This window comes from Heterodontus francisci, chromosome 20, assembly GCF_036365525.1.
Source record: "Heterodontus francisci isolate sHetFra1 chromosome 20, sHetFra1.hap1, whole genome shotgun sequence".
NCBI lineage: Eukaryota > Metazoa > Chordata > Chondrichthyes > Heterodontiformes > Heterodontidae > Heterodontus > Heterodontus francisci.
Genome location: NC_090390.1, coordinates 29,463,049 through 29,489,193, shown reverse-complemented (window position 1 = coordinate 29,489,193; position 26,145 = coordinate 29,463,049). Strand labels below are relative to the sequence as shown.

Genomic DNA, 26,145 nt, shown 5'->3' with positions numbered 1-26,145 from the left:
ATAAGTCAAACACTAGGGGAGGACTTCAAGCAAACTTAATCCTGACCCAGGTCAGCTAACAGATTAGAAAAATTCTTATCAGCATTAATAGCTATATTTTCTATCTCACGTGCACAAATGCATGCAACCCCAAGATGGAAAAACATTAAACCTTTTTGTCTAACACCTTCTTTGATTACAAATTGGAATTTATTGAAATTTATTCCCAGTGCTATGTAACTTCTCTTTTCCAATTTAATGACTCATCAATGTTGCCTTTGACAAACTGTCCTTTCTACTAAACAAACTTCATAGGGGTTTAACCCCCCCACCCTGCCAAATGGGTGGATTTGGGTTGGGTAGGAAGTTAAAATTTAAAGTTTTTCAAATCCAGACACAACCCGTCTCAAATCCGGCCACTTCCAATTTTAACAAAAACAGGTCGAGGGAACAGGCGTCCAAACTGCTCTCAGTTGTGCAAATGGCCTCCCAACTCTGATGTATGAATGATAATGCCAATTATTTTTCCTCATGTTGCAACAAGAGAATTGGACATGCCTAGGCATGGCAGTGTAGCCCCAGCACCACGCAAGCAAACAGTGTTGGACATGCCTTCACCCCTAGCACCAAACAGACAGAGTCAGCAAGTCCCTATTCATATGAAGCATGAAGAGGCCAGCGAATAGTTGTATACAGTAATTGATGGTAAGATAATGGTTCTTATAATTAATTTTCAAAACATTAGATAATCATTGTTTGTTTCACCAGATGACATTTGGTGCAGTGCTAAATCTGCCTCCATTATGACTTAAGTCATTCAGTGAGACTGAACCATTGAATAATCTGCCCTTGTAGAGTTTGTAGTTAATTAATTAGTTAATTAGATTTCAGAACATCACAAATTTCTCTCAACAGAAGCTTAGCAGGGAAGCCTCTGTCACAGTGAAGTCTGTGACTTTATCTTTTTCTCTTATTTACAGCATGCTTCATACCTCACCTCCAAACCCAGGTGCTGAGTGAGGAATCTGAAAGAGCTCAGTAAGATGAACAGTTACATTTCTGAGAAAATACAAGACTTCAGTAGAAGACCAAAATTCAGCGAACCATCAAACCTCCAAATGTAAGTAAGGTTCAAGTTTCGTATTTTGATTATAGCTGTAATTTAACGTTTTTGCACTTTAATTGTTGTAGTCATTTATTTTGTGATTTCTGCACTGTGTTTAATTTGGTTTTTGCTAATTAACTATGTTTTGCGTTTTTCTGCATCAAAATAAAATTTTAAATGAACAGCACAGTCAAGAGTGTTTTTAACTTCACTGCATGACCACAGCACACACCACATAAGTAACTTCACTTGTTAGTGGTACTTATACACGTTTTGCAAGTTAATACTCTGGTCTCAAATGAAACGAGTTGAACTAGAAATCAGTTTAACTGGTCACAACTGTTAGCAATATAATTTTCAACTGGAACCAGGTTCATTCGTCTCAACAGCAGCCAATATAATTTTCAACTGGAACAAGTACAAATGGTCAACTGGAACCAATACAACTGGTCCGGTTGTCCCAATTTCCATGGTCAATTGGTTCAGGTGGACCTATTACAACTGTTTGGATTTATCGGTACCTGCCTGACAGCCAGCCATCCTCTCAATCTGGTTGGCTGTGGCCGGGAAACAGATTCCAAAATTACTAATCAGATTCTGCCATTAAATTTGGCAGGATCCAAGGGTTCTTTTGGGTTTTCTGACCTCTAAACTGCACCCCCACCCAACTCTCTCCCCATCTTCCCATAAATATCTGGGCCCATGCTCCTGCCTGCATTGTGGAAAATGTAATTTACTTTATGTTGAGAGTTTCATCAAAGCAAACAAATAGTATTGAAACAAATATAAAAGCTAGGAGAAAATCCAAGTATTTTGCTTTTACAAGAAAGTATATTTGTAGGGTGTGGTTTGGGAGCAACAGGAAGAGGACAAATTAACTCTAAAACTCCAAAAGTTTCCAATCCATCAACTTACAGTACAAAAGCCACTCTACTGAAATGAGATGTCATTATTTATCAACTCAGTTTTATGAATCCCACAACCCCAGATCTTTGGATAGATTTTTACTGCTAACGGTTGCAACAAATATGGAGAAATAGCAGGACAGTAGAGTTGAGGTACAGATCAGTCATGAAGTAATTGAATGGTGGAACAGACCCAATGGGCTCAATGGCCTACTTCTGTTCCTAATGTTCCTATGTTCCTTTATATAGCTACACTTACAATATTCTGCAATTTACTACTGGCAACATTTAATATTATAACAATGATATTTGATTCTTTGCGTTTATACCTTGGTAGATGAGAAATTGAATCCCTCGTAGTCTACCAAAGAACAGCATTTTTATATTACACTAATGATAAAAAAAATCTCAGAATGAATCAACCTTGATTGATTTCAAGTTATTATTGATGAATAATTGCTGATAATTTCTCAAGTGAAAGGAAATCAAAACTTCCACCTGTGGATATCTGAGCCCCAGCAAGTCGGGGGCAGGGGGATTTCCTCACTGTTTAAAGGAAGGAGCTACTCTCAGTGATTTAATAGTAGGCATATGTCTGTTCAGTGATGCTTATGTATTCTGTTCCAACCAATGGAGCGAGAAATGAGCCTGAGATCACCATGGGCAGAGGAAATCTGAAACATTGAGGGAAAGAAAAAATGAATGGTGATCCATAATGTTTGTCATATGTTAATTAGAAAAACATGGGGTGGATTTCCATTGGTTATTCTTGATCTACCACCCTAACGCCAGTGGAAAATTGTTGAAAATTCCAGCAAAATTGCATGAACTTACATTTTAGCCATTTATGCAGTTCCTCTGGAGTTTCGCCAGTCTTCCTCTGAAGTTACACAGTAGATCGGAAGCACTCGCACAGAAATCCCGGATGCATTTCTTTTAAGACTTCACCTGTATTGGCTGTTCATGGATTCAAATATGATTCATCTAGCTGTTCTTTTCAAACATAACTAACTTGCTCTCCCAAAGAGGTGGACCATTTTAGCACTTTTTAGCTGAGGACTTTGCCAATGAAAAGGTTGTTTTAAGTGCATATAATTTACAACAATTATCAGTGCTTGTGCTAATGGGACAGTGAAGAGATAATTCATGACATTCCTGGAGTTTATTCGTGTAAAGAGCTTAAAAATATAAACCCAGTCCCATGATGCATGTGCAGCACTTCTTTGTTTCCAATTAATATAGAATCATACAGCACAGAAAGAGGCCATTCAGCCCATCGTGCCTGTGCTGGCTCTTTGAAAGTGCAATCCACTTAATCCCACTCTCCAGTTCTTTTGCCACAGTCAAATTTCTCCCCTTCAAGTATTTATCCAATTCCCTTTTAAAAGTTAATATTGAATCTGCTTCCACCACCCTTTCAGGCACAACATCCCAGATTAACTCCTTGGCATGACTCAATAAGAGAATATCCCTTCGCTTCTAGGTTTATTAAAAAAAAGTTTAGAATATTAGGCTACCTTTTGAAGTCCACAGCTCTGTCTACAGATGTAAATTTGACATTACATAAGATGAGCAACCTCTCTTCAAACCAATGATCTCAGTTGATTTGAAGTTACTAATAACGGATAACTAATTGTGTGTCTCAAGTGCTCGGAAAATAAGCAAGTTGCTTGCCTTGTCCATCACTAACTACTTGGCATGACCGGAGTATAGAGCACTCCTTAGTTCCATTTGTTAATATAAAACCTGTGGTAAAGTTTATGGTTGATTACATTGTAGTTCATCCCAGTATGCTAAAAGCATATTGCTCCCAGATTGCTGAATCAATGGGCTGAATTTTATGCCACCCCAGAGGGTCGGATGGTGGTGTGGGGGCAGCGTAAAATTGAGCGGGAGGCTCCGGGAGGCCTACCCACCCCACTCCCGCCTCCGGTTGACTTTACAGCAGTGGAGCGGTTGTGGGGGGGGGGTGGGGGGGAAACGGCCTGCCTGCCCGAGGCCAATCAAAGCCCTTAAGTGACCACTTAAGGGCCTGCGCCCGCCTCCATGGATATTTTACCCATGGTAAGTGGGTGTGCTGGGGACATGAAAGGCCACCCAGCAATAGCTGCTGGCCTTTCCGTGCCCCGGTTGGGGGGGGGGGGGGGGGGTGCCATGGCAGTCAGGCACAGGGTGCCTGATTGAGGGCTGACCCCACCTCCCAAACCACCCCCAGGACCCAAGACACCCCCTCCCCCCAAACGACCACTCCAGCCTCACCAGTTAAGGACTGATCTGCCTGGTGAGGCATGCTCAACTTACCTTCCCTCATGAATCCATCTCGTCGGCTGGGCTGCAGTCCAGATGCGGTGGTGTGGGGAGAGAAGTCCCATAAAATATAAAGAGAATAAGAAATTCCTCAAGTGCTAAAGGCTACAGAATTGACCCAAATGCCTTTTCATTAGAAAAGAGAAAGTTAAAGAAAACAAAAATACTGAAGATGCTAGAAATTTTAAAACAAAAACATAAAGGCTAACAATATTTGGCAGCCTAGGCAGCATCTGTGCAGGAACAGAAGTCAATCAGTAAACGTTTCAGCAGCAAGACACTTCTTCAGAACAAAGGCTGAGGAAGGGTCTTCGAGTTGAAACACTGGGGCAAATCTTGCTCAACTGTAGCCTCTTATGGCGTGCTCCATTAGTTCGACCTTTCCCTGCACCCTTCAGATGGAATATAATATGTGGCATAACTTGCTGAAACTTTGAGCTGATAATAGCACTGTGAGGGTAACAGGGCATCTGGGACCTGAGTGAATGACAGGACCAATGGTGTATCTTATTAACCAATGAGATTGAAGGATTGAGAAAGAAACAAGAATGGCGTAGAAGGAGGGTGAATTAGAGTCGAATTAAAGTGTATTAGAGAAATAAATAGAGAGAAAGAAAGATTGGATTCAGAGAGACAGAAAGGAAGCCCAAGGACATCACTGCAGGGGTTCCTCAGGGTAGTATCCTTGGCCTATCCACCTTCAGCTGCTTCATCAATGACCTTCCCTCTATTATAAGGGGATGTTATCTGATGATTGCACAGTGTTCAGTAACATTTGCAACTCCTCATACTGAAGCAGTCTGTGGCCACCTGCAGCAAGACGTGGACAACATTCAGGCTTGGGCTGATAAGTGGCAAGTAACATTCACGCCAAACAATGACCATCTCCAACAAGAGAGAATCTAACCATCCCCCCATGACATTCAACGGCATTACCATTGCTGAATCCCTGACCATCAACATCCTGGGAGTCACCACTGACCAGAAACTTAGCTGGACCAGCCATATGAAGAGAGACTGGATAGGCTAGGGTTGTTACCAAAAATCTGTCTATCCCAGCTTTAAATGTATTCAATGTTGGAGCATCCACAACCCTCTGGGGTAGAGGATTCCAAAAGATTCACAACACTTCAAGTGAAGTAATTTCTCCTGATCTCAGTCCTAAATGATCGGTCCCTTATTCTGAGACTGTGCCCGCATGTTTTAAATGCACCGACTAGTGGAAACAATCCATCAGTGTCTATCCTACCAGCCCCTTCAGAATCTTGTATGTTTCAATGAGATCGCCTCTCATTTTTTTAAACTCCAGAGAGTATAGGCCCAATTTACTCAGCCTCTCATCATAGGACAACACTCTCATCCCAGGAACCAATTTAATGAATAAAAGTAAAATACTGCAGATGCTGGAAATCTGAAATAAAAACAAGATATGCTGGAAATACTCAGCAGTCTGTCAGCATCTGTGGAGAGAGAAGCCGAGTGAACATTTCAGGTCAGTGACCCTCCATCAGAACCAATTTAATGAACATTCGCTGTACTGCCTCCAATGTAAGTAAATCTTTTCTTAAATATAAAGACCAAAATTTCACACAGCACTCCAGATGTGGTCTCACCAAAACAGTGTACAATTGTAGCAAGACATCTTTGTTTCTGTACTCCAATCCCCTTGCAATTAAAGCGAACAAGCCATTTGCCTTGCTAATTGCTTGCTGTACGCTAACTTACTGTGTTCCTTGTACAAGCAAACCCAAGTCACTTTGAACATCAACACTTAAAAGTTTCACACTTTTTAAAAAATATTCTGCTTTTCTATTCCTACATTCTTAACTCCATAACTTCACACTTCCTTACATTATATTCCATCTGCCATCTTGTTAACCTGTCTATATCTCTTTGCAGCCTCTCTGTGTGACCTCCCCACAGCTTATCTTTCCAAATACCTTTGTATCATTAGAAAACTTAGATACATTACTGTCTGTCTCTTCAGCAAAGTCATTAATATAGGGCTAGATTTACCAAGCCCTTGACATCGGGCTCCTTGGCTGGGGGAGGGGGAGGAGGGGCTGAAAGATGGTGCCAGCAGCGGTTTGCCATGAAGGCCGACGCCGAGAGGGCCCGGTCTAATCCTCCCGGCAGTGGCAAGGCTCCGTGGCAGCCCCCCCTGCCGCTGGGCGATGGGACCTGGATTTCAATATTTAAATTAATGACATGCATAAATTTAAATGAACTTACCTTTAAACTTTCGGGCCCGCCGCAATCGCGGTGTGATGGCCGGCATGCCCGTGCCTTCAATTCCCCTTCCAGGGAAAGCCGCGTGACACTGGTGGCAAGGGGGGAGGAGTTAAGATTTTCAGCGCGGGGAGGGGGATGGTGTCAAATAAATGTAATGTGTGTAGTGGATGGTGGAAAGGAGTGAACTTTAAACTTTGTGCAGGCTGCGGGGGGATGGGGAAGGTCAGATTTAAAAGGTGTTTTTGGGGGCAGGGCAAATAGTTATTGGGGGGAGGGAAAGAGGCATTAGAAATTTATTTGGGGGGCATAATTTTAAAAAGTCAAATTGACCGGAAGGGCTGGCTGCCCTTTAAAAACAGTGCTAGCACCTGCGCACAGGCAGCTGACACCATTGCCGGGAACAGACAGCCTGCCCCCTCCACAAGATTGGAGGGGCGGGCCGCCCCCTCTATGTAAATGAGTTGCCGTGCGTGAGATCATGGCTGCTCTTTGGTGTGCGGATCTCTATTTTATCCAGCCCAAAGGTTGTAAATAGCTGAGGCTCCAGCACTGATCCTTGCGGCACTGCCAACTTGAAAATGCCTCGTTTATGTCCACTCTTTGCTTCCTGCCTGTTAACCAATCCTCTATCCATGCTAATATATTACCACCAATTCCATGAGCCCTGATCTTGCTTATTAACCTCTTGTGTGGCAGCTTATCGAATGCCTTTTGGAAATCCAGGTCGACTACATCTACTTGTTCCACTTTATCTACCCTACTAGTTACATCCTCAAAAAATTAATAAAGTGGGCAAAAATGATTTCCCTTTAGTAAAACCATGTTGACTTGTTCTAATCATACTGTGCTTTTCGAAGTGCATTGTTAAGACTTCCTTAATAATAGGTTCCAGTATTTTCCCAATGATTGATGTTCGGCTAACTGGCCTGTAGTTCACTGTTTTCTCTCTCCCTCCTTTCTTGAAAAGCAGTGTAACATTTGCCAACTTCCAGTCTGACGGGACCGTTCCTGAATCTCAGGAATTTTGGATAATCGTAGCTAGCGCATCCATTATCTCGGCCGCTATCTCTTTTAGAATCCTAGGGTGTAGGCCATCAGGTCACAGGGATTTGTCGAATTTTAGTCGCTTAAGCTTCTCCAATACTTCTTCTCTGCTGATATTACTTTCCTAATTTCCTCACTCTTTTTAGCCCCTTGGTTACTGTCTATTTCTGGTATGAAAGTTGTATCTTCTACTGTGAAGACACATACAAAATACTTGTTCAATGCCTCTGCCATTTCTTCATTCCCATAATAATTTCTCCTGTCTTTGCTTCTAAGGGACCAATGTTCACTTTAGCTACTCTCTTCCTTTTTATATACCTATAAAAGCTCATAATCTGTTTTTATATTACTGGCTTTCCCTGGCAACAGCCTGAGACGTGCCAGTCTGTTCGCAACCTTGGTATCACATATGACCCTGAGATGAGCTTTTGACCTCATATCCGTGCCATCACTAAGACTGCCTATTTCCACCTCTGTAACATTGTCTGACTTCACCCCTGTCTCAGCTCATTTGCTGTTGAAACTCTCATTCATGTCTTCATTACCTCTAGACTTGACTATAGATAGAACATTACAGCGCAGTACAGGCCCTTCGGCCCTCGATGTTGCGCCGACCTGTGAAACCATCTGACCTAAACTATTCCATTTTCATCCATATGTCTATCCAATGACCACTTAAATGCCCTTAAAGTTGGCGAGTCTACTACTGTTGCAGGCAGGGCGTTCCACGCCCCTACTACTCTCTGAGTAAAGAAACTACCTCTGACATCTGTCCTATATCTATCACCCCTCAACTTAAAGCTATGTCCCCTCGTGTTTGCCATCACCATCCGAGGAAAAAGACTCTCACTATCCACCCTATCTAACCCTCTGATTATCTTATATGTCTCTATTAAGTCACCTCTCCTCCTCCTTCTCTCTAACGAAAACAACCTCAAGTCCCTCAGCCTTTCCTCGTAAGACCTTCCCTCCATACCAGGCAACATCCTAGTAAATCTCCTCTGCACCCTTTCCAAAGCTTCCACATCCTTCCTATAATGCGGTGACCAGAACTGCACGCAATACTCCAGGTGCGTCCGCACCAGAGTTTTGTACAGCTGCAGCATGACCTCGTGGCTCCGAAACTCGATCCCCCTACTAATAAAAGCTAACACACCATATGCCTTCTTAACAGCCCTATTAACCTGGGTAGCAACTTTCAGGGATTTATGTACCTGGACACCAGGTTCTCTCTGCTCATCTACACTACCAAGAATCTTCCCATTAGCCCAGTACTCTGCATTCCTGTTACTCCTTCCAAAGTGAATCACCTCACACTTTGCCGCATTAAACTCCATTTGCCATCTCTCAGCCCAGCTCTGCAGCCTATCTATGTCCCTCTGTAACCTACAACATCCTTCGGCACTATCCACAACTCCACCGACCTTCGTGTCATCCGCAAATTTACTAACCCACCCTTCTACACCCTCATCCAGGTCATTTATAAAAATGACAAACAGCAGTGGCCCCAAAACAGATCCTTGCGGTACACCACTAGTAACTAAACTCCAGGATGAACATTTGCCATCAACCACCACCCTCTGTCTTCTTTCAGCGAGCCAATTTGCTAGCTATTCCAACATACTCGTGGCTGGTCTCCCACCTTCTACCCTCCGTAAACTTGAGTTCATCCAAAACTCTGCTGTCTATGTCTGAACTCGCACTGTCCTGCTCCCCTATTACCCCTGTGCTCGCTGACCTACATTGGCTCCCGCTCCAAGCAATGTCTTGGTTTAAAAATTCTCATCAATGTTTTCAAATCCCTACATGGCCTCACCCCTCCCTATCTCTGTAATCTCCTCCAGCCCCACAACTGTTCAAGATATCTGCACTTCTCTAATTCTGGCCTCTTGTGCATCCCCCATTTTAATCACTCCACCATTGGTGGCCACGCCTTCAGTTGCCTTGGCCCAAGCTCTGAAATTCCCTCCCTACACCTCTCCGCCTCCCTACCTCACTTTCTTCCTTTAAGGTACTCGTTAAAACCTACCTCATTGACCAAGCTTTTGGTCATCTCTCGGTGTTGTTTTATAATGCTCCTGTGAAACGCCTTGGAATGTTTTATTACGTTAAAGACACTAAATCAAAAAAAGTTGTTGTGCTTGGCACTTTTTGGCCAGCAGGATGAGTATAATTGTTCTTTCTGTCCCTTGCTGCAAATTCCACCCACCTTTGTGTCACCGCCTTTGATTGTCCCAGCCCTCTGGTTTAACCCTTGTTGCAGGGTCATGCTCTGTGGACGGCCCATTGGATTTCAAAAACTGCAACTCAGCAAGCCACCGATCAGTGCACAGCATATTCTGGCTGAATGCCTGTTGAATGTAGCGTGGGCCCGACTATCAAACTGGTTCAGGTCACTTGCTACTGTCATTGGGAGAGATGTTGTGATCGACCCCAGCTTTGCTCATGTAAATGAGCAATATCAAAATGTTTATTTATGTCTAAATATGTTGTAAATATGGCAAATACAGGTGGAGGATGTGGAAGACCAAGATATTGTATTTTTGAAGTGATGAATGTGTAACTTACTATCTGGTAATATTATTGAACAACAGCTATTACATAACCTCACACAGGACAGAAGGATGGCTTGAGTTCTCACAAGCTTCACCAGAGAGTTATATTGTAACTTTTAGCATGCTTTGCAGTATTGCAGCAACTATCAGAAAACAAAATTTTCTCTTTTCGTCATGTCTATTAGCAATGTCAGTGTAACTTACGGGAGGGTCCTTGTCTTCAGCTGACACAACAGTAATGAGGCTGCCTTTGAGGGCATCTGGTGCTACCAGCCCATTGTAGGAAGGCTTGCTAAATTCAGGGGAGTAGTCATTCATATCCTGTAAAAGAGTACTTGAGTTATTTGTTTAAATATTAACCATACTTACTGAAAGAATACAACATGTTCAATGCATAATTGATGTGAGACAAAACAATAGCATTTTTTATTTATCAAAGGGAAGCCTATTCATTCTGATTGGCTGAAAATGGTTTGCAAGGAGATTGCAAGGGGCGGCACAGTGGCACAGTGGTTAGCACCGCAGCCTCACAGCTCCAGCGACCCGGGTTCAATTCTGGGTACTGCCTGTGTGGAGTTTGCAAGTTCTCCCTGTGTCTGCGTGGGTTTCCTCCGGGTGCACCGGTTTCCTCCCACATGCCAAAGACTTGCAGGTTGATAGGTTAATTGGCCATTATAAATTGCCCCTAGTATAGGTAGGTGGTAGGGATGTGGTAGGAATATGGAATTAGTGTAGGGTTAATATAAATGGGTGGTTGATGGTCGGCACAGACTCGGTGGGCCGAAGGGCCTGTTTCAGTGCTGTATCTCTAAACTAAACATTCAGTTAATCGGTGGATGGACTGCTGACGTTTCGTCGAGGCATGCCATTCGATTGATCAGCTGTTCATTTGTATATTACTTCTGATTCATTGATTTATTTGTTTAAAAATAAAATAATGAATGCAGAGTAATATACAAATGTTTGGCTGATTCAGCACGTGCAAACCACTGAGAAAATTTATCAGTTTGTCAGGTAAGGAGAAGCGCAAAAATATCTTGTCATTGGTTGTCTGAAGGTTAATAAGTCTTGCAAAAATCCAGTTAAACAATTATGTTATTGAGATGACAAGTTAGTGCTGATGCGCAGACAAACACCAACATCGAATCCCCCACCATTAACATCATGGCTATCAACGTTGACCAGAAACTTATGTTACAACCTCAGTGAGATCGTTAGAGTTAAAAGTACAAGATATGAACCCCCAGGCCAATTTAAAGAATTACACAAGATTTCACATTTTAAGACATTTTAACAACTAAACTAAAAGAAATCTCCATTAACTAAATAGTACTTTGTAAGTACCTGATAGTCCTAATTACAAAGAAAGGTATTTTCTTTACTTGAAAATCTCACACCACACTTAAATGTTACATAATCCTCTTTGATGCCGAAATCTTTGTGGTTAAAAGTCCCAAACCCCTCCCGGTTGCAATGGGTTGAATCTCCCAGACCTTTCTCAAAGTCAATGTCCTCTGTGCTCACTTCTCTGAGCACTTTCAACCTGGATGTCTGTGAATAAGGCAATTCCTGGTGATCCTGTTGGGCTTTTACTTCTCTGCAAACCTCAACTTTCAAACCAGATTCAAGCCTTCGAAGTCTTTCGCTGTATCAGTATTGTCTGAGAGCAGGTGTTCTCCCTCTCTCTCGGCTCGCACCACTGGTTGTCTTCCTTACAGCCTGCTTTGAGCCTGCCACTGCTGGTTTTCTCTACAGCCTGTCTGCCTTCAGCAAATTTGTTAAATTTATCTGGAATCAAATGTTAATAGCTTATTGTCCTTTTTCAATATGCAAAGTCCAGAAGTCTGGTTTCACAGAGTCACCTGGACCTTCCATTGTTTCCAGGTGTTAACAGCTACCATGGACATTTGAATGCTCAGAATCACTAACTCCTTGTTTACAATCTGCAAGTCTGGAAGGGTGAAACCTATTGTTTTTAAGGTGTTATACACTTGCAGTCTTTCAAAAAACATCTTTGATCTGTGTTCCAAGGAAAGGCACCGACATGTTGCACCATGGACATTTGACAAAATTATTGACTCAGCCATGGACATCTGTATATAAACTGTATAGGCAATCTAATGCCATCAAAACACAGTCATATTTAAAACACATTTCTCCCTATAAATAAAGTAGCTAAGTATACAAACATCAATGGAGAGCAGCACAACTGTATTAGCAAGCTAGAAAGCAAAATAGTATGCAATGTCAATGTGAATTACTTTTGTTGATAGAATAGAGCTAGCTATACCATGTCACAGGATGGTAGATGGAACTTTTTGGATGACCTCTGTGGCTTGACACTGTGTTAAGAGTGCAAATTCATCTGATAAACCATAAAACTCAAGGAGAGGCTTGTTACTGTGGTTATTGAGGTGAGGCAGTAGAAAAATCAGCAATCGGAAGGTGGACCATTTCTCCAACTGCTGTTGGCACAAGACAATTTAACCCATGTTCAATGTTTGTGCAAATTTTCCACCTGCTTGAAATATGTGTCTGAAGACAGGGCAGCCAACAAAAGGGCAGTGATCTCCAAATCTGGAGAATTTTATAGGATGGAGCAGATAGTACTTCAGAAGAGTCACATAAAGCAGAAAAGAACAGTGGGACAGGCAGGGACAGAGAGATTAACAGTAGGCAGCTACCTTCAAGAGATAGTTTCACCATCTAGATAGTTTATTCTACTTGGCAGGCTGGTAAACTAGGTCCTGGATTCGAAAATACAGAAATAACAGAATCTCTCATGCGCAAAATGTCATTTGCTCACCAAAGCTAGTGATAAAATTAGATAAACACAATTGCAAATAAAGTGCACCCTTCAATTCCTCCAATAAAGTGATTCTCTTAAATTCACTTATGTCTATATTGCAGTCTATCACAGTTGATTCCAATTCAGCTCTGACAAGATAAATATTAACAAAAAGCATTTTTTGCGAAAGGTTGAGCGGTTGTTACTGCATGTATTATTCAATTACAAAATGTTCAGTCACTATCTGTAATATTGTACTAACCAATTTATGTCCAAGCAAAATCTCTTACCTGTTAGCAAAGGTGCACCTTTAACAGAATGTAATTATATGATACAGACAACTTTCAAATGACGTTGGCCACTCAGGTTATCGGCCGTCAAATTGGAAGTAAATGATGCACATTGCTGGTACTGATCTTTGACATACTTTTAAAACTAGTCCTTTAATCCAATTCATGCAAAGAAAATCAGTTAATGGCTGTTTCTAACATGGTCATTGAAACATAATACATTTTTACTATGTCTTCCCTGGCAGTTTTTAAAACTGCAAATTCAGCATCGGTTTTGTTAAGGAATCATAAACAGTTCATCATAGTTTAAGGTTTATTGAAGCTATCCATTACATTGTATTTACTAACTATTGTATATGGGTCAGCAGCACCCTGTTTTTGCTAATATCACTCAACCCTAACATACCGTACTCTTGTATTCATGAGGAACTTACAGTGCTGAGTTCTGGAGATTCTTGGATTTTTGTGCCTGTTTTCCCCTTTGTACAAGATTAGAGATTAGATTAGAGATACAGCACTGAAACAGGCCCTTCGGCCCACCGAGTCTGTGCCGAACATCAACCACCCATTTATACTAATCCTACACTAATCCCATATTCCTACCAAACATCCCCACCTATCCCTATACTTCCCTACCACCTACCTATACTAGTGACAATTTATAATGGCCAATTTACCTATCAACCTGCAAGTCTTTTGGCTTGTGGGAGGAAACCGGAGCACCCGGAGAAAACCCACGCAGACACAGGGAGAACTTGCAAACTCCACACAAGCAGTACCCGGAATCGAACCCGGGTCCCTGGAGCTGTGAGGCTGCGGTGCGCGCCACTGCGCCACTGTTCTGGAACAATGTGATTCCAAATGGATAGGAGCAGAATTGTGACATTTATATAGAAAAAAAACAATAATTTTCAACATGTCGCTGTGCTTGTGTCCCAAGTGAAAGTAATGCATGCCAGAGCGTAGAAATTGAGACATTCCCTAAATGACTTTTGCCATTTTAAAATGAGTTTACATAACACAAGCTTTTAAACTTGTGTTTTAAAATATCCTAGCTGCTAAGTTATTTTAAAACATAAGGTTAAAGGCGTGGAGCAGGGATGTCCAACCTTTTTGCGTGGGGGGGTGGGCACATCACAATTTTTGCCTTCCATAGGGGGCCGATGAGACAATTTCGGAAAGACAAAGGCATGGCGGCACAGTGGCGCAGTGGTTAGCACCGCAGCCTCACAGTTCCAGTGACCCGGGTTGGATTCTGGGTACTGCCTGTGCGGAGTTTGCAGGTTCTCCTTGTGACCGCGTAGGTTTTCACCGGGTGCTCTGGTTTCCTCCCACAGCCAAAGACTTGCAGGTTGATAGGTAAATTGGCCATTATAAATTGCCCCTAGTATAGGTAGGTGGTAGGGGAATTGTGGGAAGGTGGGGATGTGGTAGGAATATGGGATTAATGTAGGATTAGTATAAATGGGTGGTTGATGGTTGGCACAGACCCGGTGGGCCGAAGGGGCTGTTTCAGTGCTGTATCTCAAAATAAAATAAAAATGTATCTTACTATTAATCAAAATAACAAATGGGCATTTTTGTAAAGAAGCTTTAAATGAGAAGACTAATTTATTGACTTACTTTCTCATCACGATGATGGACACTGATTTAGTGAGATAACTGACATTCTTTTGCTTGCACAAGTAGTCAATGTCTGCCCACACACTTGTGTAGCAATGCCCTGTATTCTGGATAGTTGTTCACCTGTCAGAAGTGATCTTGATTGCTCCCTCTTCCTCCTCTCTCTGTCTGTCTGTCTCTTTCTCTCTCTTGCTCTCCCCCTCCCTTTCAGTGTCCCCCCCCCTTTGTGTTTCCCCCCAGTGTTATCTCCCCTCTCTGTGTTGTACCCCCTCTATGTTGCCCTCCCCATATTGCTCCCTTCCCTCTCTGTGTTGCTTCCCCCATGCTGTCCCCCTCCTCTTTGTGTCGTCCCCTCTCTGTGTTGTCTTGCTCTCTCTGTCCCCCCTCTCTCTCTGTCCCCCCTTTGTCCCCCACCTCTGTCTTTGTCCCCCCACCTCTCTCTCTCTGTTCTCCCACCTCTCTCTCTCTCTGTTCTCCCACCTCTCTTTCTCTCTCTCCCCCCACCCCCTCTCTCTCTCTCTCTATTCCCCATCTCTCTCTGTCCCTCCACTCTCTGTCCCCCAGCTTTCTCTGTCCCTCACTCTCTCTCTCTCTCTTTGTCCCCCATCTCTTTGTCCCCCATGTCTCTCCCCCACTCTCTCTCTCCCCCGCTCTCTCTCTCCCCCGCTCTCTCTCTCCCCCGCTCTCTCTCTCCTTCGCTATCTCTCGCCTCCACTCTCTGTCTCTCCCACTCTCTCTCTCTGTCCCCCCTCCCACTCTCTCTCTCTCTGTTCCCTCCTCTCCCATTCTCTCTCTACTCTCTCTCCACCCCCACTCTCTCTCTCTGTCCCCCACTCTTCCTCTCTCTCTTCCCCACTCTCTCTCTCCCCCATACTCTCTCTCCCCCTATTGCTTTCTCTCTGACCATTGCGAAGAGTGGGAACAGTGCTTCCGACCTTGGGACAGATTTGGAGTTCTATGGCAGGATCCGATTATTTTTTAAAAGCCCACCGGAAAACCCTGAACCTGTCCCAAGTTGGGAAGTGCTGTTCTGCTTCAGCGTCTGTCAGCTGTGAAACTGACGTTTGTGATTTGTTAAAAGCTGGTTTGGAGAAGCCAATGGGAAATTTCTCATCCGTGACATTACCAGTCATGGAGCCCAAAATTGTTTACCATGGACACTGATGTCCGTGTACGGGCAGGTTGCCAACCTCTGCTGTGTTCTCTGTTGTGAGTATCGCCAAAAGTTTAGAACTCTCAAGAAGCAAGCTGATCAAACTTACCTGGAGTTTGAGAGAAATAAGCAGCTGGCTTTTGACCAGTGGTTGAGGGCTCTTAAAGTTCAGCCCAGCTATGAAAATCTCAGAGAAGAAATTTTGCTCGAGGAATTTAAAAACTCTCTCCCACTCTCCATAAAGACACATGTAGAGGAAGAGAAGGTTCATAGAGCCCGGCAGGCAGCAGTTCTGGCCGATGAGTTTGTTTGCATTTATAAGTCAGTTTCCCAGGGGAAAACATTTCCTAATCACCCCCACAAATCCGAAAAGGACAAAGGGTGGGAAGATGATAGAAGCCCAAGCAATCCTGGGAGGGAAAGAAAAGCAGGAGACACAGAGGGCCCTCCTCCAGCCAAAAAGGAAGGTGCTGTAAGTAGAAGTGAGACCTGGAGACCTGTGTGCTTCCATTGTAATAAAGCAGGTCATCTAAGAGCTGACTGCTGGAAACTAAAGGGAAAACCTGTAGGGTTAATCAGGGCACCCGCTAAGTGTAGGAGAAAGGACCCTGGTGGAAAGCACAGCTGAACAAGCTGTGGCTTTAACTGCAGTAAGAGTCAGACCCAGGAAGCCTACCACTGCAAGTGCAGGAACATTTAATAGGATTCCTGAATGTTATCAGGGTTTTGTGTCTGAAGGGAGAGTAACCCTATACCCGTCGAATGGGGTAAGCAAGCCCACAGTAATTCTCATGAACACAGGGGCCACTAGATCCCTTTTACTGGGAAAAGGCCTGACCTTTCCACCAGAGACTGCAGAATACACCAGATTGGTGGTGAATGATATTGGAGGGCAGTGTATGCCTGTACCTTTACATTGGGTGCACTTGGAATACGACCTAGTTTCAGGACCAGTGAAAGTAGGGATTGTCCCTAGTTTGCCGTGGACGGGATTGACCTGCTCCTTGGTAATGATCTGGTGGGAATGAAGGTGATAGCTTCCCTAGTAGAGAAATAGAGACTGCAGGAGGTCGGAGAGACAGAGCAGTGGCAGGAGACAGTCCCCTGCAGATTCCCTGAATGTGTAGTGATCGGACCATGATCATACAAGCTCTCCCAGAGGAGACTGAATTAAAACTGCAGGCAAATGACCATGAAGTCTGTCTGTCTGAGACTTTCTTTGGAAAGTTAGAAGACCCAGGGAATGAGTTAAATGGATCTTTCCTATCTGTGGCTCAGCGAGCCGACCCAGTATTGAGAGAGTTAGCACAGGCTGCCCAGTCTGAAAGTGAAGCAGAGGGAATCCCTGACTGCTACTATTTAAAGAATGAGGTCCTGATGAGGAAATGGAGTTCTCCTCACAGACCTGAGACCAAGGAGTGGACAGTGGTTCACCAGTTAGTGGTGCCGCAGAGGTAATGGAGAGAATTAATAAGAATGGCCCATGAGACCACAGTGGCTGTACATGTCGGTATACGAAAAACCAAAGTCTGCAGAAGACTGCAGTTTTACTAGCCAAAACAAAGACGTGGTGGAGTACTGTAGGAGTTGCCACATGTGCTAGGTCAAGGGGAAACCCCAATCTCCAGTGAAATCTGCACCCCTAAGTCCTGTATTGGTGTTTGGAGGACCATCCAGCAGAGGGCTGGTCAACTGTAAGGGACCCCTGCCGAGAACAAAAGGGGACAGGTAAGCATTATGCTGGCAAAAAGTTAGAAAGGAAAGGGGAGAAAGGGACCAAGAGGGTTGGTTAAAGGAAGTCCAGAAGGAATCCCAAATGGAAACCCCTACTGACCGGTCAACCAACCCCAAAATACTTGAAAAATTAGACCCCACATCCTCCTATGTAAATGCAGACACTAGAAGCACCCCACCAGAGTTGCTAACAGCATTTACAGGAACCTGCAGAGACAATGAAAGTCCTCAAGCGGGCAAAGAAACTGTAAGGGTGATGCCTCACCTAGTCGAAGTGTCGCAGGGAATGCAGCAGTATCTGGACAAAAGCCTGCAAGCAGGAGTGTCCCAGAGGACAAAGGGAAGACTAGCAAAGAATCCACCCCCACAGTCAGGAGAAAAGGGAACCAACCAACCCCTAAGGTGAAAAGCCCTTGCATGATTCATCAAAGCACTGAGAGTTCAGAGTAGAATCGGCCATTGCTGACACCCATAAGCAGAACTCCCGCTTCAGGCTAATTAAATCTAACCTCCCCCTGCTGCAGACCTCAACAAGAACAAAGACACTCTAGGCAGTCATGGAAATGTGCAAACTGAAAAACTTCCCCAAAAACCACATGTTTATTGGGATGCCAAAAAGGGCAGTTTAAAACAGCAGCGCTACCAAGAAAAAACAGGTTGTAACAACTGTTCGGATTTCTGAATGAATGAATGTGTGTTTTCCTGTACTTATTTTCTCTCTAGTCCCTTTTAATGAAATGCTCTTTAAAAAAAAAAATCGCATTTCATTCTGCTGGGCGTGGAGGTGTCATGAAGACCCCCACATGCCAAGAATGCGGCATATTAATGTCATCATATGAACATTAATTTAACATGTTGCTGGAGTGAAGAAATGACTTGTTTTAAAGAGATCAGCAGTGGCTCAAAAACATTTGCTAACTAAGAGACAGTGCTTGGAGAGACAACAGAATTGCTCACTGATTCAATTAAAGTGTCAATTCAATCTGGGCAATGGTGATCTGCATTTTGTTGGTGTAAAAGACAGCACTTCGCGCTTGCCCCACCCCCACCGAGAGCTTTGGAATCCACAAAAGATGCAGGAGAGTTTGTTGAAAATAATTAGTCATATGACCAACCTGGTGGCCAACTTGGAGGTTTGAATTGTGCTCACAGGGCAGTTTGAATTCAGACTGTAGAGTGTAACTGAACCTGGAACAAGACAGCCTCTCTCCTGGCTGGTTCTCTCTCGCTTTCTCACAAGCCTCCGGACCCAATGAAGACACGTAAACCTCAAGAGAGAAAAGACTCCTACATGGAAACAAGTTAAAGCATGCACTGGCCCCCAATGAACAGCAAGGCTTACTGGCAACCAAAGACTCAACATCAAACTCAAAGGACTGTAACTACCAGATATTGTCTCAAACTTTTTCCCTTTATTCCTTCTACTTTTTCTGTCTCTATCTGCGTGTGTGTTTATCGCATATGCAAGCTAGCATGGTCACATCGCATACTCATAGTCATTAACCAAATTAGAGTTTAAGATTAATAAACTTCCACCTTTCTTGTTTAAATCTAAGAAGACCTGTCTGATTTCTTTGTCTTACAATTGGAAAGTGGTGAACAAGTATTCACTCGGGGGAGCTAAAACACAGTGTTTTTAAAATTAAACCCTCTTACGGTTAAACTGGCAAAGGCTGAGAGTGAACCTCTAGACCCCTATCTCACCTGGTCGTAACAACAGCATTAAATACATATGCATTTTCCTTCAATTGTATCATGGAGTTCTCTTCTCATGCTGCAGAATAAATTACTGTCATATTCCTATAAGGGGGAAAGGAAGGGCATCCAAAGCTAGAACTCCCTGGATGACTAAAGATATGGGGGTTAAAATGAGACAGAAAAAGGGGGCCTATGCCAATCGTAAAGTTCATAATATGGCAGATAACCAAGCTGAATACAGAAAGTATAGATAAGGTGTAAAAAGGCAATAAAATGGGCATAGAAAGATGATGATAACAGATTAGCAGCTGACATAAACGGAAACCCTAAAGTCTTTTATAAATATATAAATAGTAAAGGGTAGTCAAAGGAAGGGTGGGGCCAATTAGGGACCAAAAAAGAGATCCCTTTATGGAGGTAGAGGGAATGACTGAGGAACTATATGAGTACTTTGTGTCTGGTTTCACTAGAGATGATAAATAAATAATAGTCCCAGAATAAGTGGTAGGCCTTTTAGGACTGAGATGAGGAGAAATTTCTTCACTCAGAGGGTGGTGAATCTTTGGAATTCTCCACCCCAACAGGCGGTGGAGGCTCAGTCCTTGAGTGTGTTCAAGACAGATAAATTTCTAGATATTAAAGGCATCAAGGGATATGGGGATAGTGTGGGAAAATGGCATTGAGGTAGAAGATCTGCTATGATCTAGCTGAATGGTGGAACAGACTCGAGGGGCCGAATGGTCTACTTCTGCTCCTATTTCCTACGTTCCTATAATGTTGCCAATGAAGCAGTAAAGGACGAGGCAGTAGCAATATTCAATAGAATAAAAATAGATAAAGAGGATGTACTACAAAGTTTGGCAGTCTTTGAAGTAGAACAGTCACTGATCTGGATGGGATGCATATCAGGTTACTGATGGAAGTAAGGGTGGAATTTGCAGGCCCTCTGGCCACAGTCTTCCAATCCTCCTTGGATAAGGCAGCGGTACCAGAGGCCTGGAGCATTTTTAAATGTTACATCCTGTTTAAAAAAGGGTAGAGGGATAAATCTGGCAACTCCAAGTCAGTCAACTTAACATCAGTGGTGGGAATCTTTCAGAGACAATAATCTAGGTTAAAATTAATTGGCATTTGGAAAAGTATGGGGCGACACACTGGCGCAGTGGTTAGCACTGCAGCCTCACAGCTCCAGAACCTGGGTTCAGTTCTGGGTACTGCTTGTGTGGAGTTTGCAAGTTCTTCCTGTGACCACGTGAGTTTCCTTCGGGCGCTCCGGTTTCCTCCCACATGCCAAAGACTTGCAGGTTGATAGGTAAATTGGCCATTGTAAATTGCCCCTAGTGTAGGTAGGTGGTAGGAGAATTAAGGGAAGGTGGAGAGGGGGATGGGATTAATGTAGGATTAGTATAAATGGGTGGTTGATGGTCAGCACAGACTCGGTGGGCCAAAGGGCCTGTTTCGGTGCTGTATCACTCGATGACTCTAATAATTGAAAGTCAGCATGGATTTGTTAAAAGCAAGTCACATTTGACTAACCTGATTGAATTCTTGATGAAGTAATGGAGAGGGTTGATGAGGATAATTGTGTTGATGTTGTGTCCATGGACTTTCAAAAGGCGTTTGACAAAGTACCACACAATAGACTTGTTAGCAAAATTAAAGGGACAGTAGCAGCATGGATACAAAATTGCCTAAGGAAAGCAGAGTGTAGTGGTGAATGGTTGTTTTTCAGACTGGAGGGAAGTGGTGTTCCCCAGGGGTAGGTACTGGGAACACTGCTCTTTTTGATTTATATTAATGACCTGGACTAGGGTATACTGGGCATAATTTCAAAGTTTGCAGACGATATAAAATGTGAAAATGTAGTAAACAATGAGGAAGATAGTCACAAAATTCAAGAGGACATGGACTGGTAAAATGGACAGACATGTGGCAGATGAAATTTAATGCAGAAAAGCGTTAAATGATATATCTTGGCAGGAAGAATGAGGAGAGGCAATATGAACTAAATGGTACAATTTTTTAAAGGGCGTGCAGGAACACAGAGACCTGGGGATACACAAATCTTTGAAGATGAGAGGGCTGTTAAACATAACAAATAGACCATTGATGTGTTTTCCAGGTTACTTCGCTGTATAACCCTTCCCAGTACTTCCAGATAGCCCAGGAGCTAAAAATAAAGTCACAGATTGCAAATTTCAAACAGCCTCCTTTAGGTTTGGAATAAACCCTGCATTGAAGGGAGGGTGGGTTCCAGATCACCAGCATCCAAGGTTATTAAACAGTTCTCTAATATAAATGCAACATCAATAACAGTATAATGAACTGCACAAACAGCAAGGGAACACCGTCAGAAATCAGTTGCAAATTTTGGTATGGAACCTACAAACCAAACACATCTTACTTGTCCTGAGCAGGGTGGACACATTCAAAACATACTAACTTTTGAAAAAACACAACTGTAGTAATTGACACATGAGCTCTACGTATCCTTTGAGGACTTGAAAGACATTTTTATAAGTGGAAATGTTCAGAGTTGTGGGACTGGGTGGTTGGACACTGACAGTTGACCTCTCGTACCATGGCTTAAATTCAGCCCGGACTCCTAGGATGAAAGTCTCTCCTGTCCAGTACATGAAATGAATGTGAAATTTCAACCTAGCACTTTGTGGATATATTTACAAAACCATACCTAATTCAGCATTAAAATGGCAATCTAACTCATGGAGCTGATGGTTGGTTTGGAAAATAGAATAAATGTCACAAAACGGTACAGCAGAAGTGGTCTTCTGAGGTTAGTGCTGAACAGAGGGAGTGCTACTCCGCATCTAATCTTTCTGACCTGGAGTTCTTGATGCTGGCACCAGGTACCAGAAAATGCAAAAGGAAATGCTAACTTGTGCGTGTTAGCTGGTTAGTATAATTAGGAATCCAATGTGTCTTCTTGATATGGCTTTGTATCACAATTCAGGGTGCAGTTACAGTGCCACATTTGCATCACAATGAAGTATTTTGCAGCAATACAAAAATGAAGTGTAAATTTTCAGTTGAATGCTCCAGCAAACAGTCTCAGCTACCAATTATATTATCTTGAACTGAGTTACAAATACATAGCCCCAGCAGGCAGGACTACAGCAGAAGCACAGAATTGGAAAATTTATTATTGTAAATCCTGGGTTATACTGATCTGATTCTAAGATAGGGCCCCTCATAGGCACTTTATAAACGATAACAAGTTTTCCTTTTAATGTTTTAGCAACGCAGACATTCCTGCCAGGCTCCCAAAGTATTAGCAACGAACTGGTGGTGTAAGGTGCAGTAAAACAACAACAGAAAGTGCTGGAAATACTCTTCCTTCAGTTCTGAAGAAGTCCTATCCAACTCAAAACATTGGGCTGGACTTTACCTGAGGTGGACGGGAATTTGCCACCGACGTAAAAGTCGGTCCCTGGGCTTTAATTATCACGAGGCGGGACTTCCATCTGCTTGAGGGAGGAGGTCCCGCCTCAGTGAGCTGCCGGACAATCAGCGGGCAGCAACTGACCCGCTGGGGCGGTGTAAAATTCAGCCTATTAACGCTGTTTCTCTCTCCACAGATGCTGCCAGACTTGCTGAACACTTCCAGCACTTTCTGTTTTTATTTCAGAATTCCAGCATCCACAGTATTTTGCATTTAATTTGGTGTGAGGTGCAGTCTTGTCTCAAAAGGTGATCTTCAGCTGGTCTCAAGGTTCAAGGCACCATGTTCAGACAATTAAAACATGGTGTTATTCTAAGATGAGACTGAATTTCCAGCAAATCTGGTCTTTTTTCACAATTTACTTGGAGATCAAATGTCTCAAGAGAATTACATTCCACTTTGTATATACTTAAGCATTTTTGAAAGTTCCCAATTTAATCAAAGTATGCAGAGTTCATGCTTTCAAAAAAATCCTGACATTTTCAGAAATGCAAATAGTTTCATTTTGAAGAAGACAAATGAGTAATGAAGATTCAGTTGTTCTTATTAGAATATGTCAATTAACCTCTCCTTTAGTCAACAGCGCAGTCTTTGGCTTGAAATGTTTTAAACAAGGAAACTTTTTCAGACAGTATTTATGGTTTCTAACAAATTTGTAACCTCATTCCATCAGCCTTAATAATAAAAAGACTTGTAATTAAATGGCTTAAGATGTATTTTTCTATAGAGTTTTGGTAGACAGTCCTTTTTGCATGCAAATAGAATTTGCTTGCTTATCTTCAAATTGTTTCTCAATTATATGAATATTGAAGAGGCTTGTGTGTGAAGTTAAATGAACACTCTGCTAATTCTGCTTTGTACCACAATCACACCTGTTCTGAATCCAATTGCATCATCCAAAAAGTGCAAATTAATTTATTCCCGTTGCTGAAGAGAAAACTGTACACCTCTTGGTCTACAGCCAATTGCTGATCAAAATACATTTTTAATAAGATTCATGTGTAGCCTGCTTTGAATCCCCACTGGTTTACTGCCTGCTTCCTTCTTCCCACCCCTCAAAACAACACAGAGTATATGTCGAACTAATAACTTGGTACCATCTGTTTCATGCATAGTACTCCTTTGAGGACAAGGTGCAATATAAGCAATAAGGGATACCAAATTCAGTTAAAATGAATACAGTCATGCAAAATTTGATCTGCCTCATGAAATAAAATACAATCAAAACTCATCAGAGATTGGGGTAGATTTTGGCTTTGTGTGATAGTGTAAAATGGGTGATAACGGGTTGGCAGCCCATTTTACATCTCTCTCGAGTTTTATTTCCATTGAGGTCATGTTCATTTCCTATTGGTTAAAACTGACATATATGTCTGCCGTGGCTCAGTGATAGCAATGTTGCCTGAGTCAAATATTTGAGGGTTCATCCCACTCCAGGAACTGGAGCACAAGATCTAAATTGACTGTCCTCTCCAGTGCAGTACTGAGTGAGCGCTGCACTGTCAGAGGTGCCGTCTTTCAGAGCCCATCTGTCCTCTCAGGTAGGTGTAAAAGATCCCATGGCATTCTTTGGAAGACTAGGGGAGTTTTCTCCAGTGTCCTGGCCAAGACTTAGCCATCAACCAATATCGCTAAACCAGATTATCTGGTCATTATCACATTGGGCTGGATTTTATGTTGCTGCCGCAAGATAGCAGCCCGCATGCGCGTCTTTCACTCTGCGGAGCCGCCTCTATCTTATATGCAGTGCCTTATTAACATGCCTGGGACGGACCGCAGAACCACCCACCACCCACCCCCCGCCCAATGATGTGGAGGGACCGGGCAAGCCATCCCCAGCAACAACGTCCGGCGCCACTCCGTAGGTGCCATTTTTAAAGGGCTTAGAGCCCTAAATGACAATTTAAATTTTTAAAGGAACAGTGAATTAAAAATTATTGATAATAATTTAAAAAATCTTTCCAGCCCCTCTCCCACCCTCCCCAATAGCATTACATCTCATTCCTGCCCTTCCCGCACCCCCCCCCGCAAAAACACACCTTGAATATATGACCTACCCCTCCACCCGCGAAGTTCAGAACCTTTTACCTTTACCCATTCCCATCACCCCCTAGACCAATCAAGTAAGGTTGACCCCAATCCCACCCCCCCTTCCGCACTGATAAACCTCCCTCCTCTCCCCTCCCCCAGGTGGTGCGCCTCATTTCCCCTAACGGGGATTCGAAGGCGCGGTAGTGCCGGCCGCCAAGGTGAAGATCACAACGACACATCAGGAGGTGACGGGAACTTCATTAATGCAAATAAGTAAATTAATCTGAATATTTAAATGATGGTCCCGTGGCTGATCGGCGGGGGGGCCGCCATGAGATCTTGCCGCCGCCAAGATCGGGACGGGCCCTGGCGGCATCGAGGTCGGTGGCGGGCCTCATCCGGGGCAATCTTCATGCCTCCCAGCTATGGATCCTAACGTTGAGGCATCTATAAAATTCAGCCCTTTGTGTGAAAATTGGTTGCTGCATTTCTTACAACAGTGGCACAGTGGTTAGCACTACAGCCTCACAGCTCCAGCGACCCGGGTTCAATTCTGGGTACTGCCTGTGTGGAGTTTGCAAGTTCTCCCTGTGTCTGCGGGGGTTTCCTCCGGGTGCTCCGGTTTCCTCCCACATGCCAAAGACTTGCAGGTTGATAGGTTAATTGGCCATTATAAATTGCCCCTAGTATAGGTAGATGGTAGAGAAATATAGGGACAGGTGGGGATGTGGTAGGAATATGGAATTAGTGTAGGATTAGTATAAAATGGGTGGTTGATGGTCGGCACAGACTCGGTGGGCCAAAGGGCTTGTTTCAGTGCTGTATCTCTAAACTAAACTAAAACAGTGACTACACTTCAAGGAAATGCTTCATTGGCTCTAAAGCACTTTGAAACATATTGATGTTACGAAAAAAGCACTATATAAAAGCCAGTTCCTTTTCCCCTACTATTGTAAGAATGCAGCAGTACCTGAATAAAAATCCAGACTTAGAACTATATTCAAACATCAGGTACCAGGGTAAATAGCAAGACTACCTACAGCATAAACGCACTGAAGGTGATATGAAAATGCTATCCTTTCCCAATTTCTATTAAATTATTAGACTGAAGTGTAACTAAACAAGTCAGTTTGTCCTTGCTACACTTTAAAAATGACTTTTGGGGTATTTTAAGAACTATACCTCAGAGAGCATTAACTGATCCAGATTCAGCTATCTGACAGAGAATAGCAAAGCAGTGT

At 43.1% G+C, this 26,145-nt stretch overlaps 1 protein-coding gene across 1 annotated transcript in view; it reads right to left on the bottom strand.

Annotated features, from left to right (window-relative positions):
- The window catches only part of pcdh15b (protocadherin-related 15b), an 843,531-nt gene that overhangs the window by 205,617 nt on the left and 611,769 nt on the right, over positions 1–26,145 (bottom strand). The window contains exon 23 of the mRNA XM_068053265.1: positions 10,332–10,448. Within this exon, the coding sequence (XP_067909366.1) occupies positions 10,332–10,448 (117 nt within the window). The remainder of the gene's footprint in view (positions 1–10,331; positions 10,449–26,145) is intronic.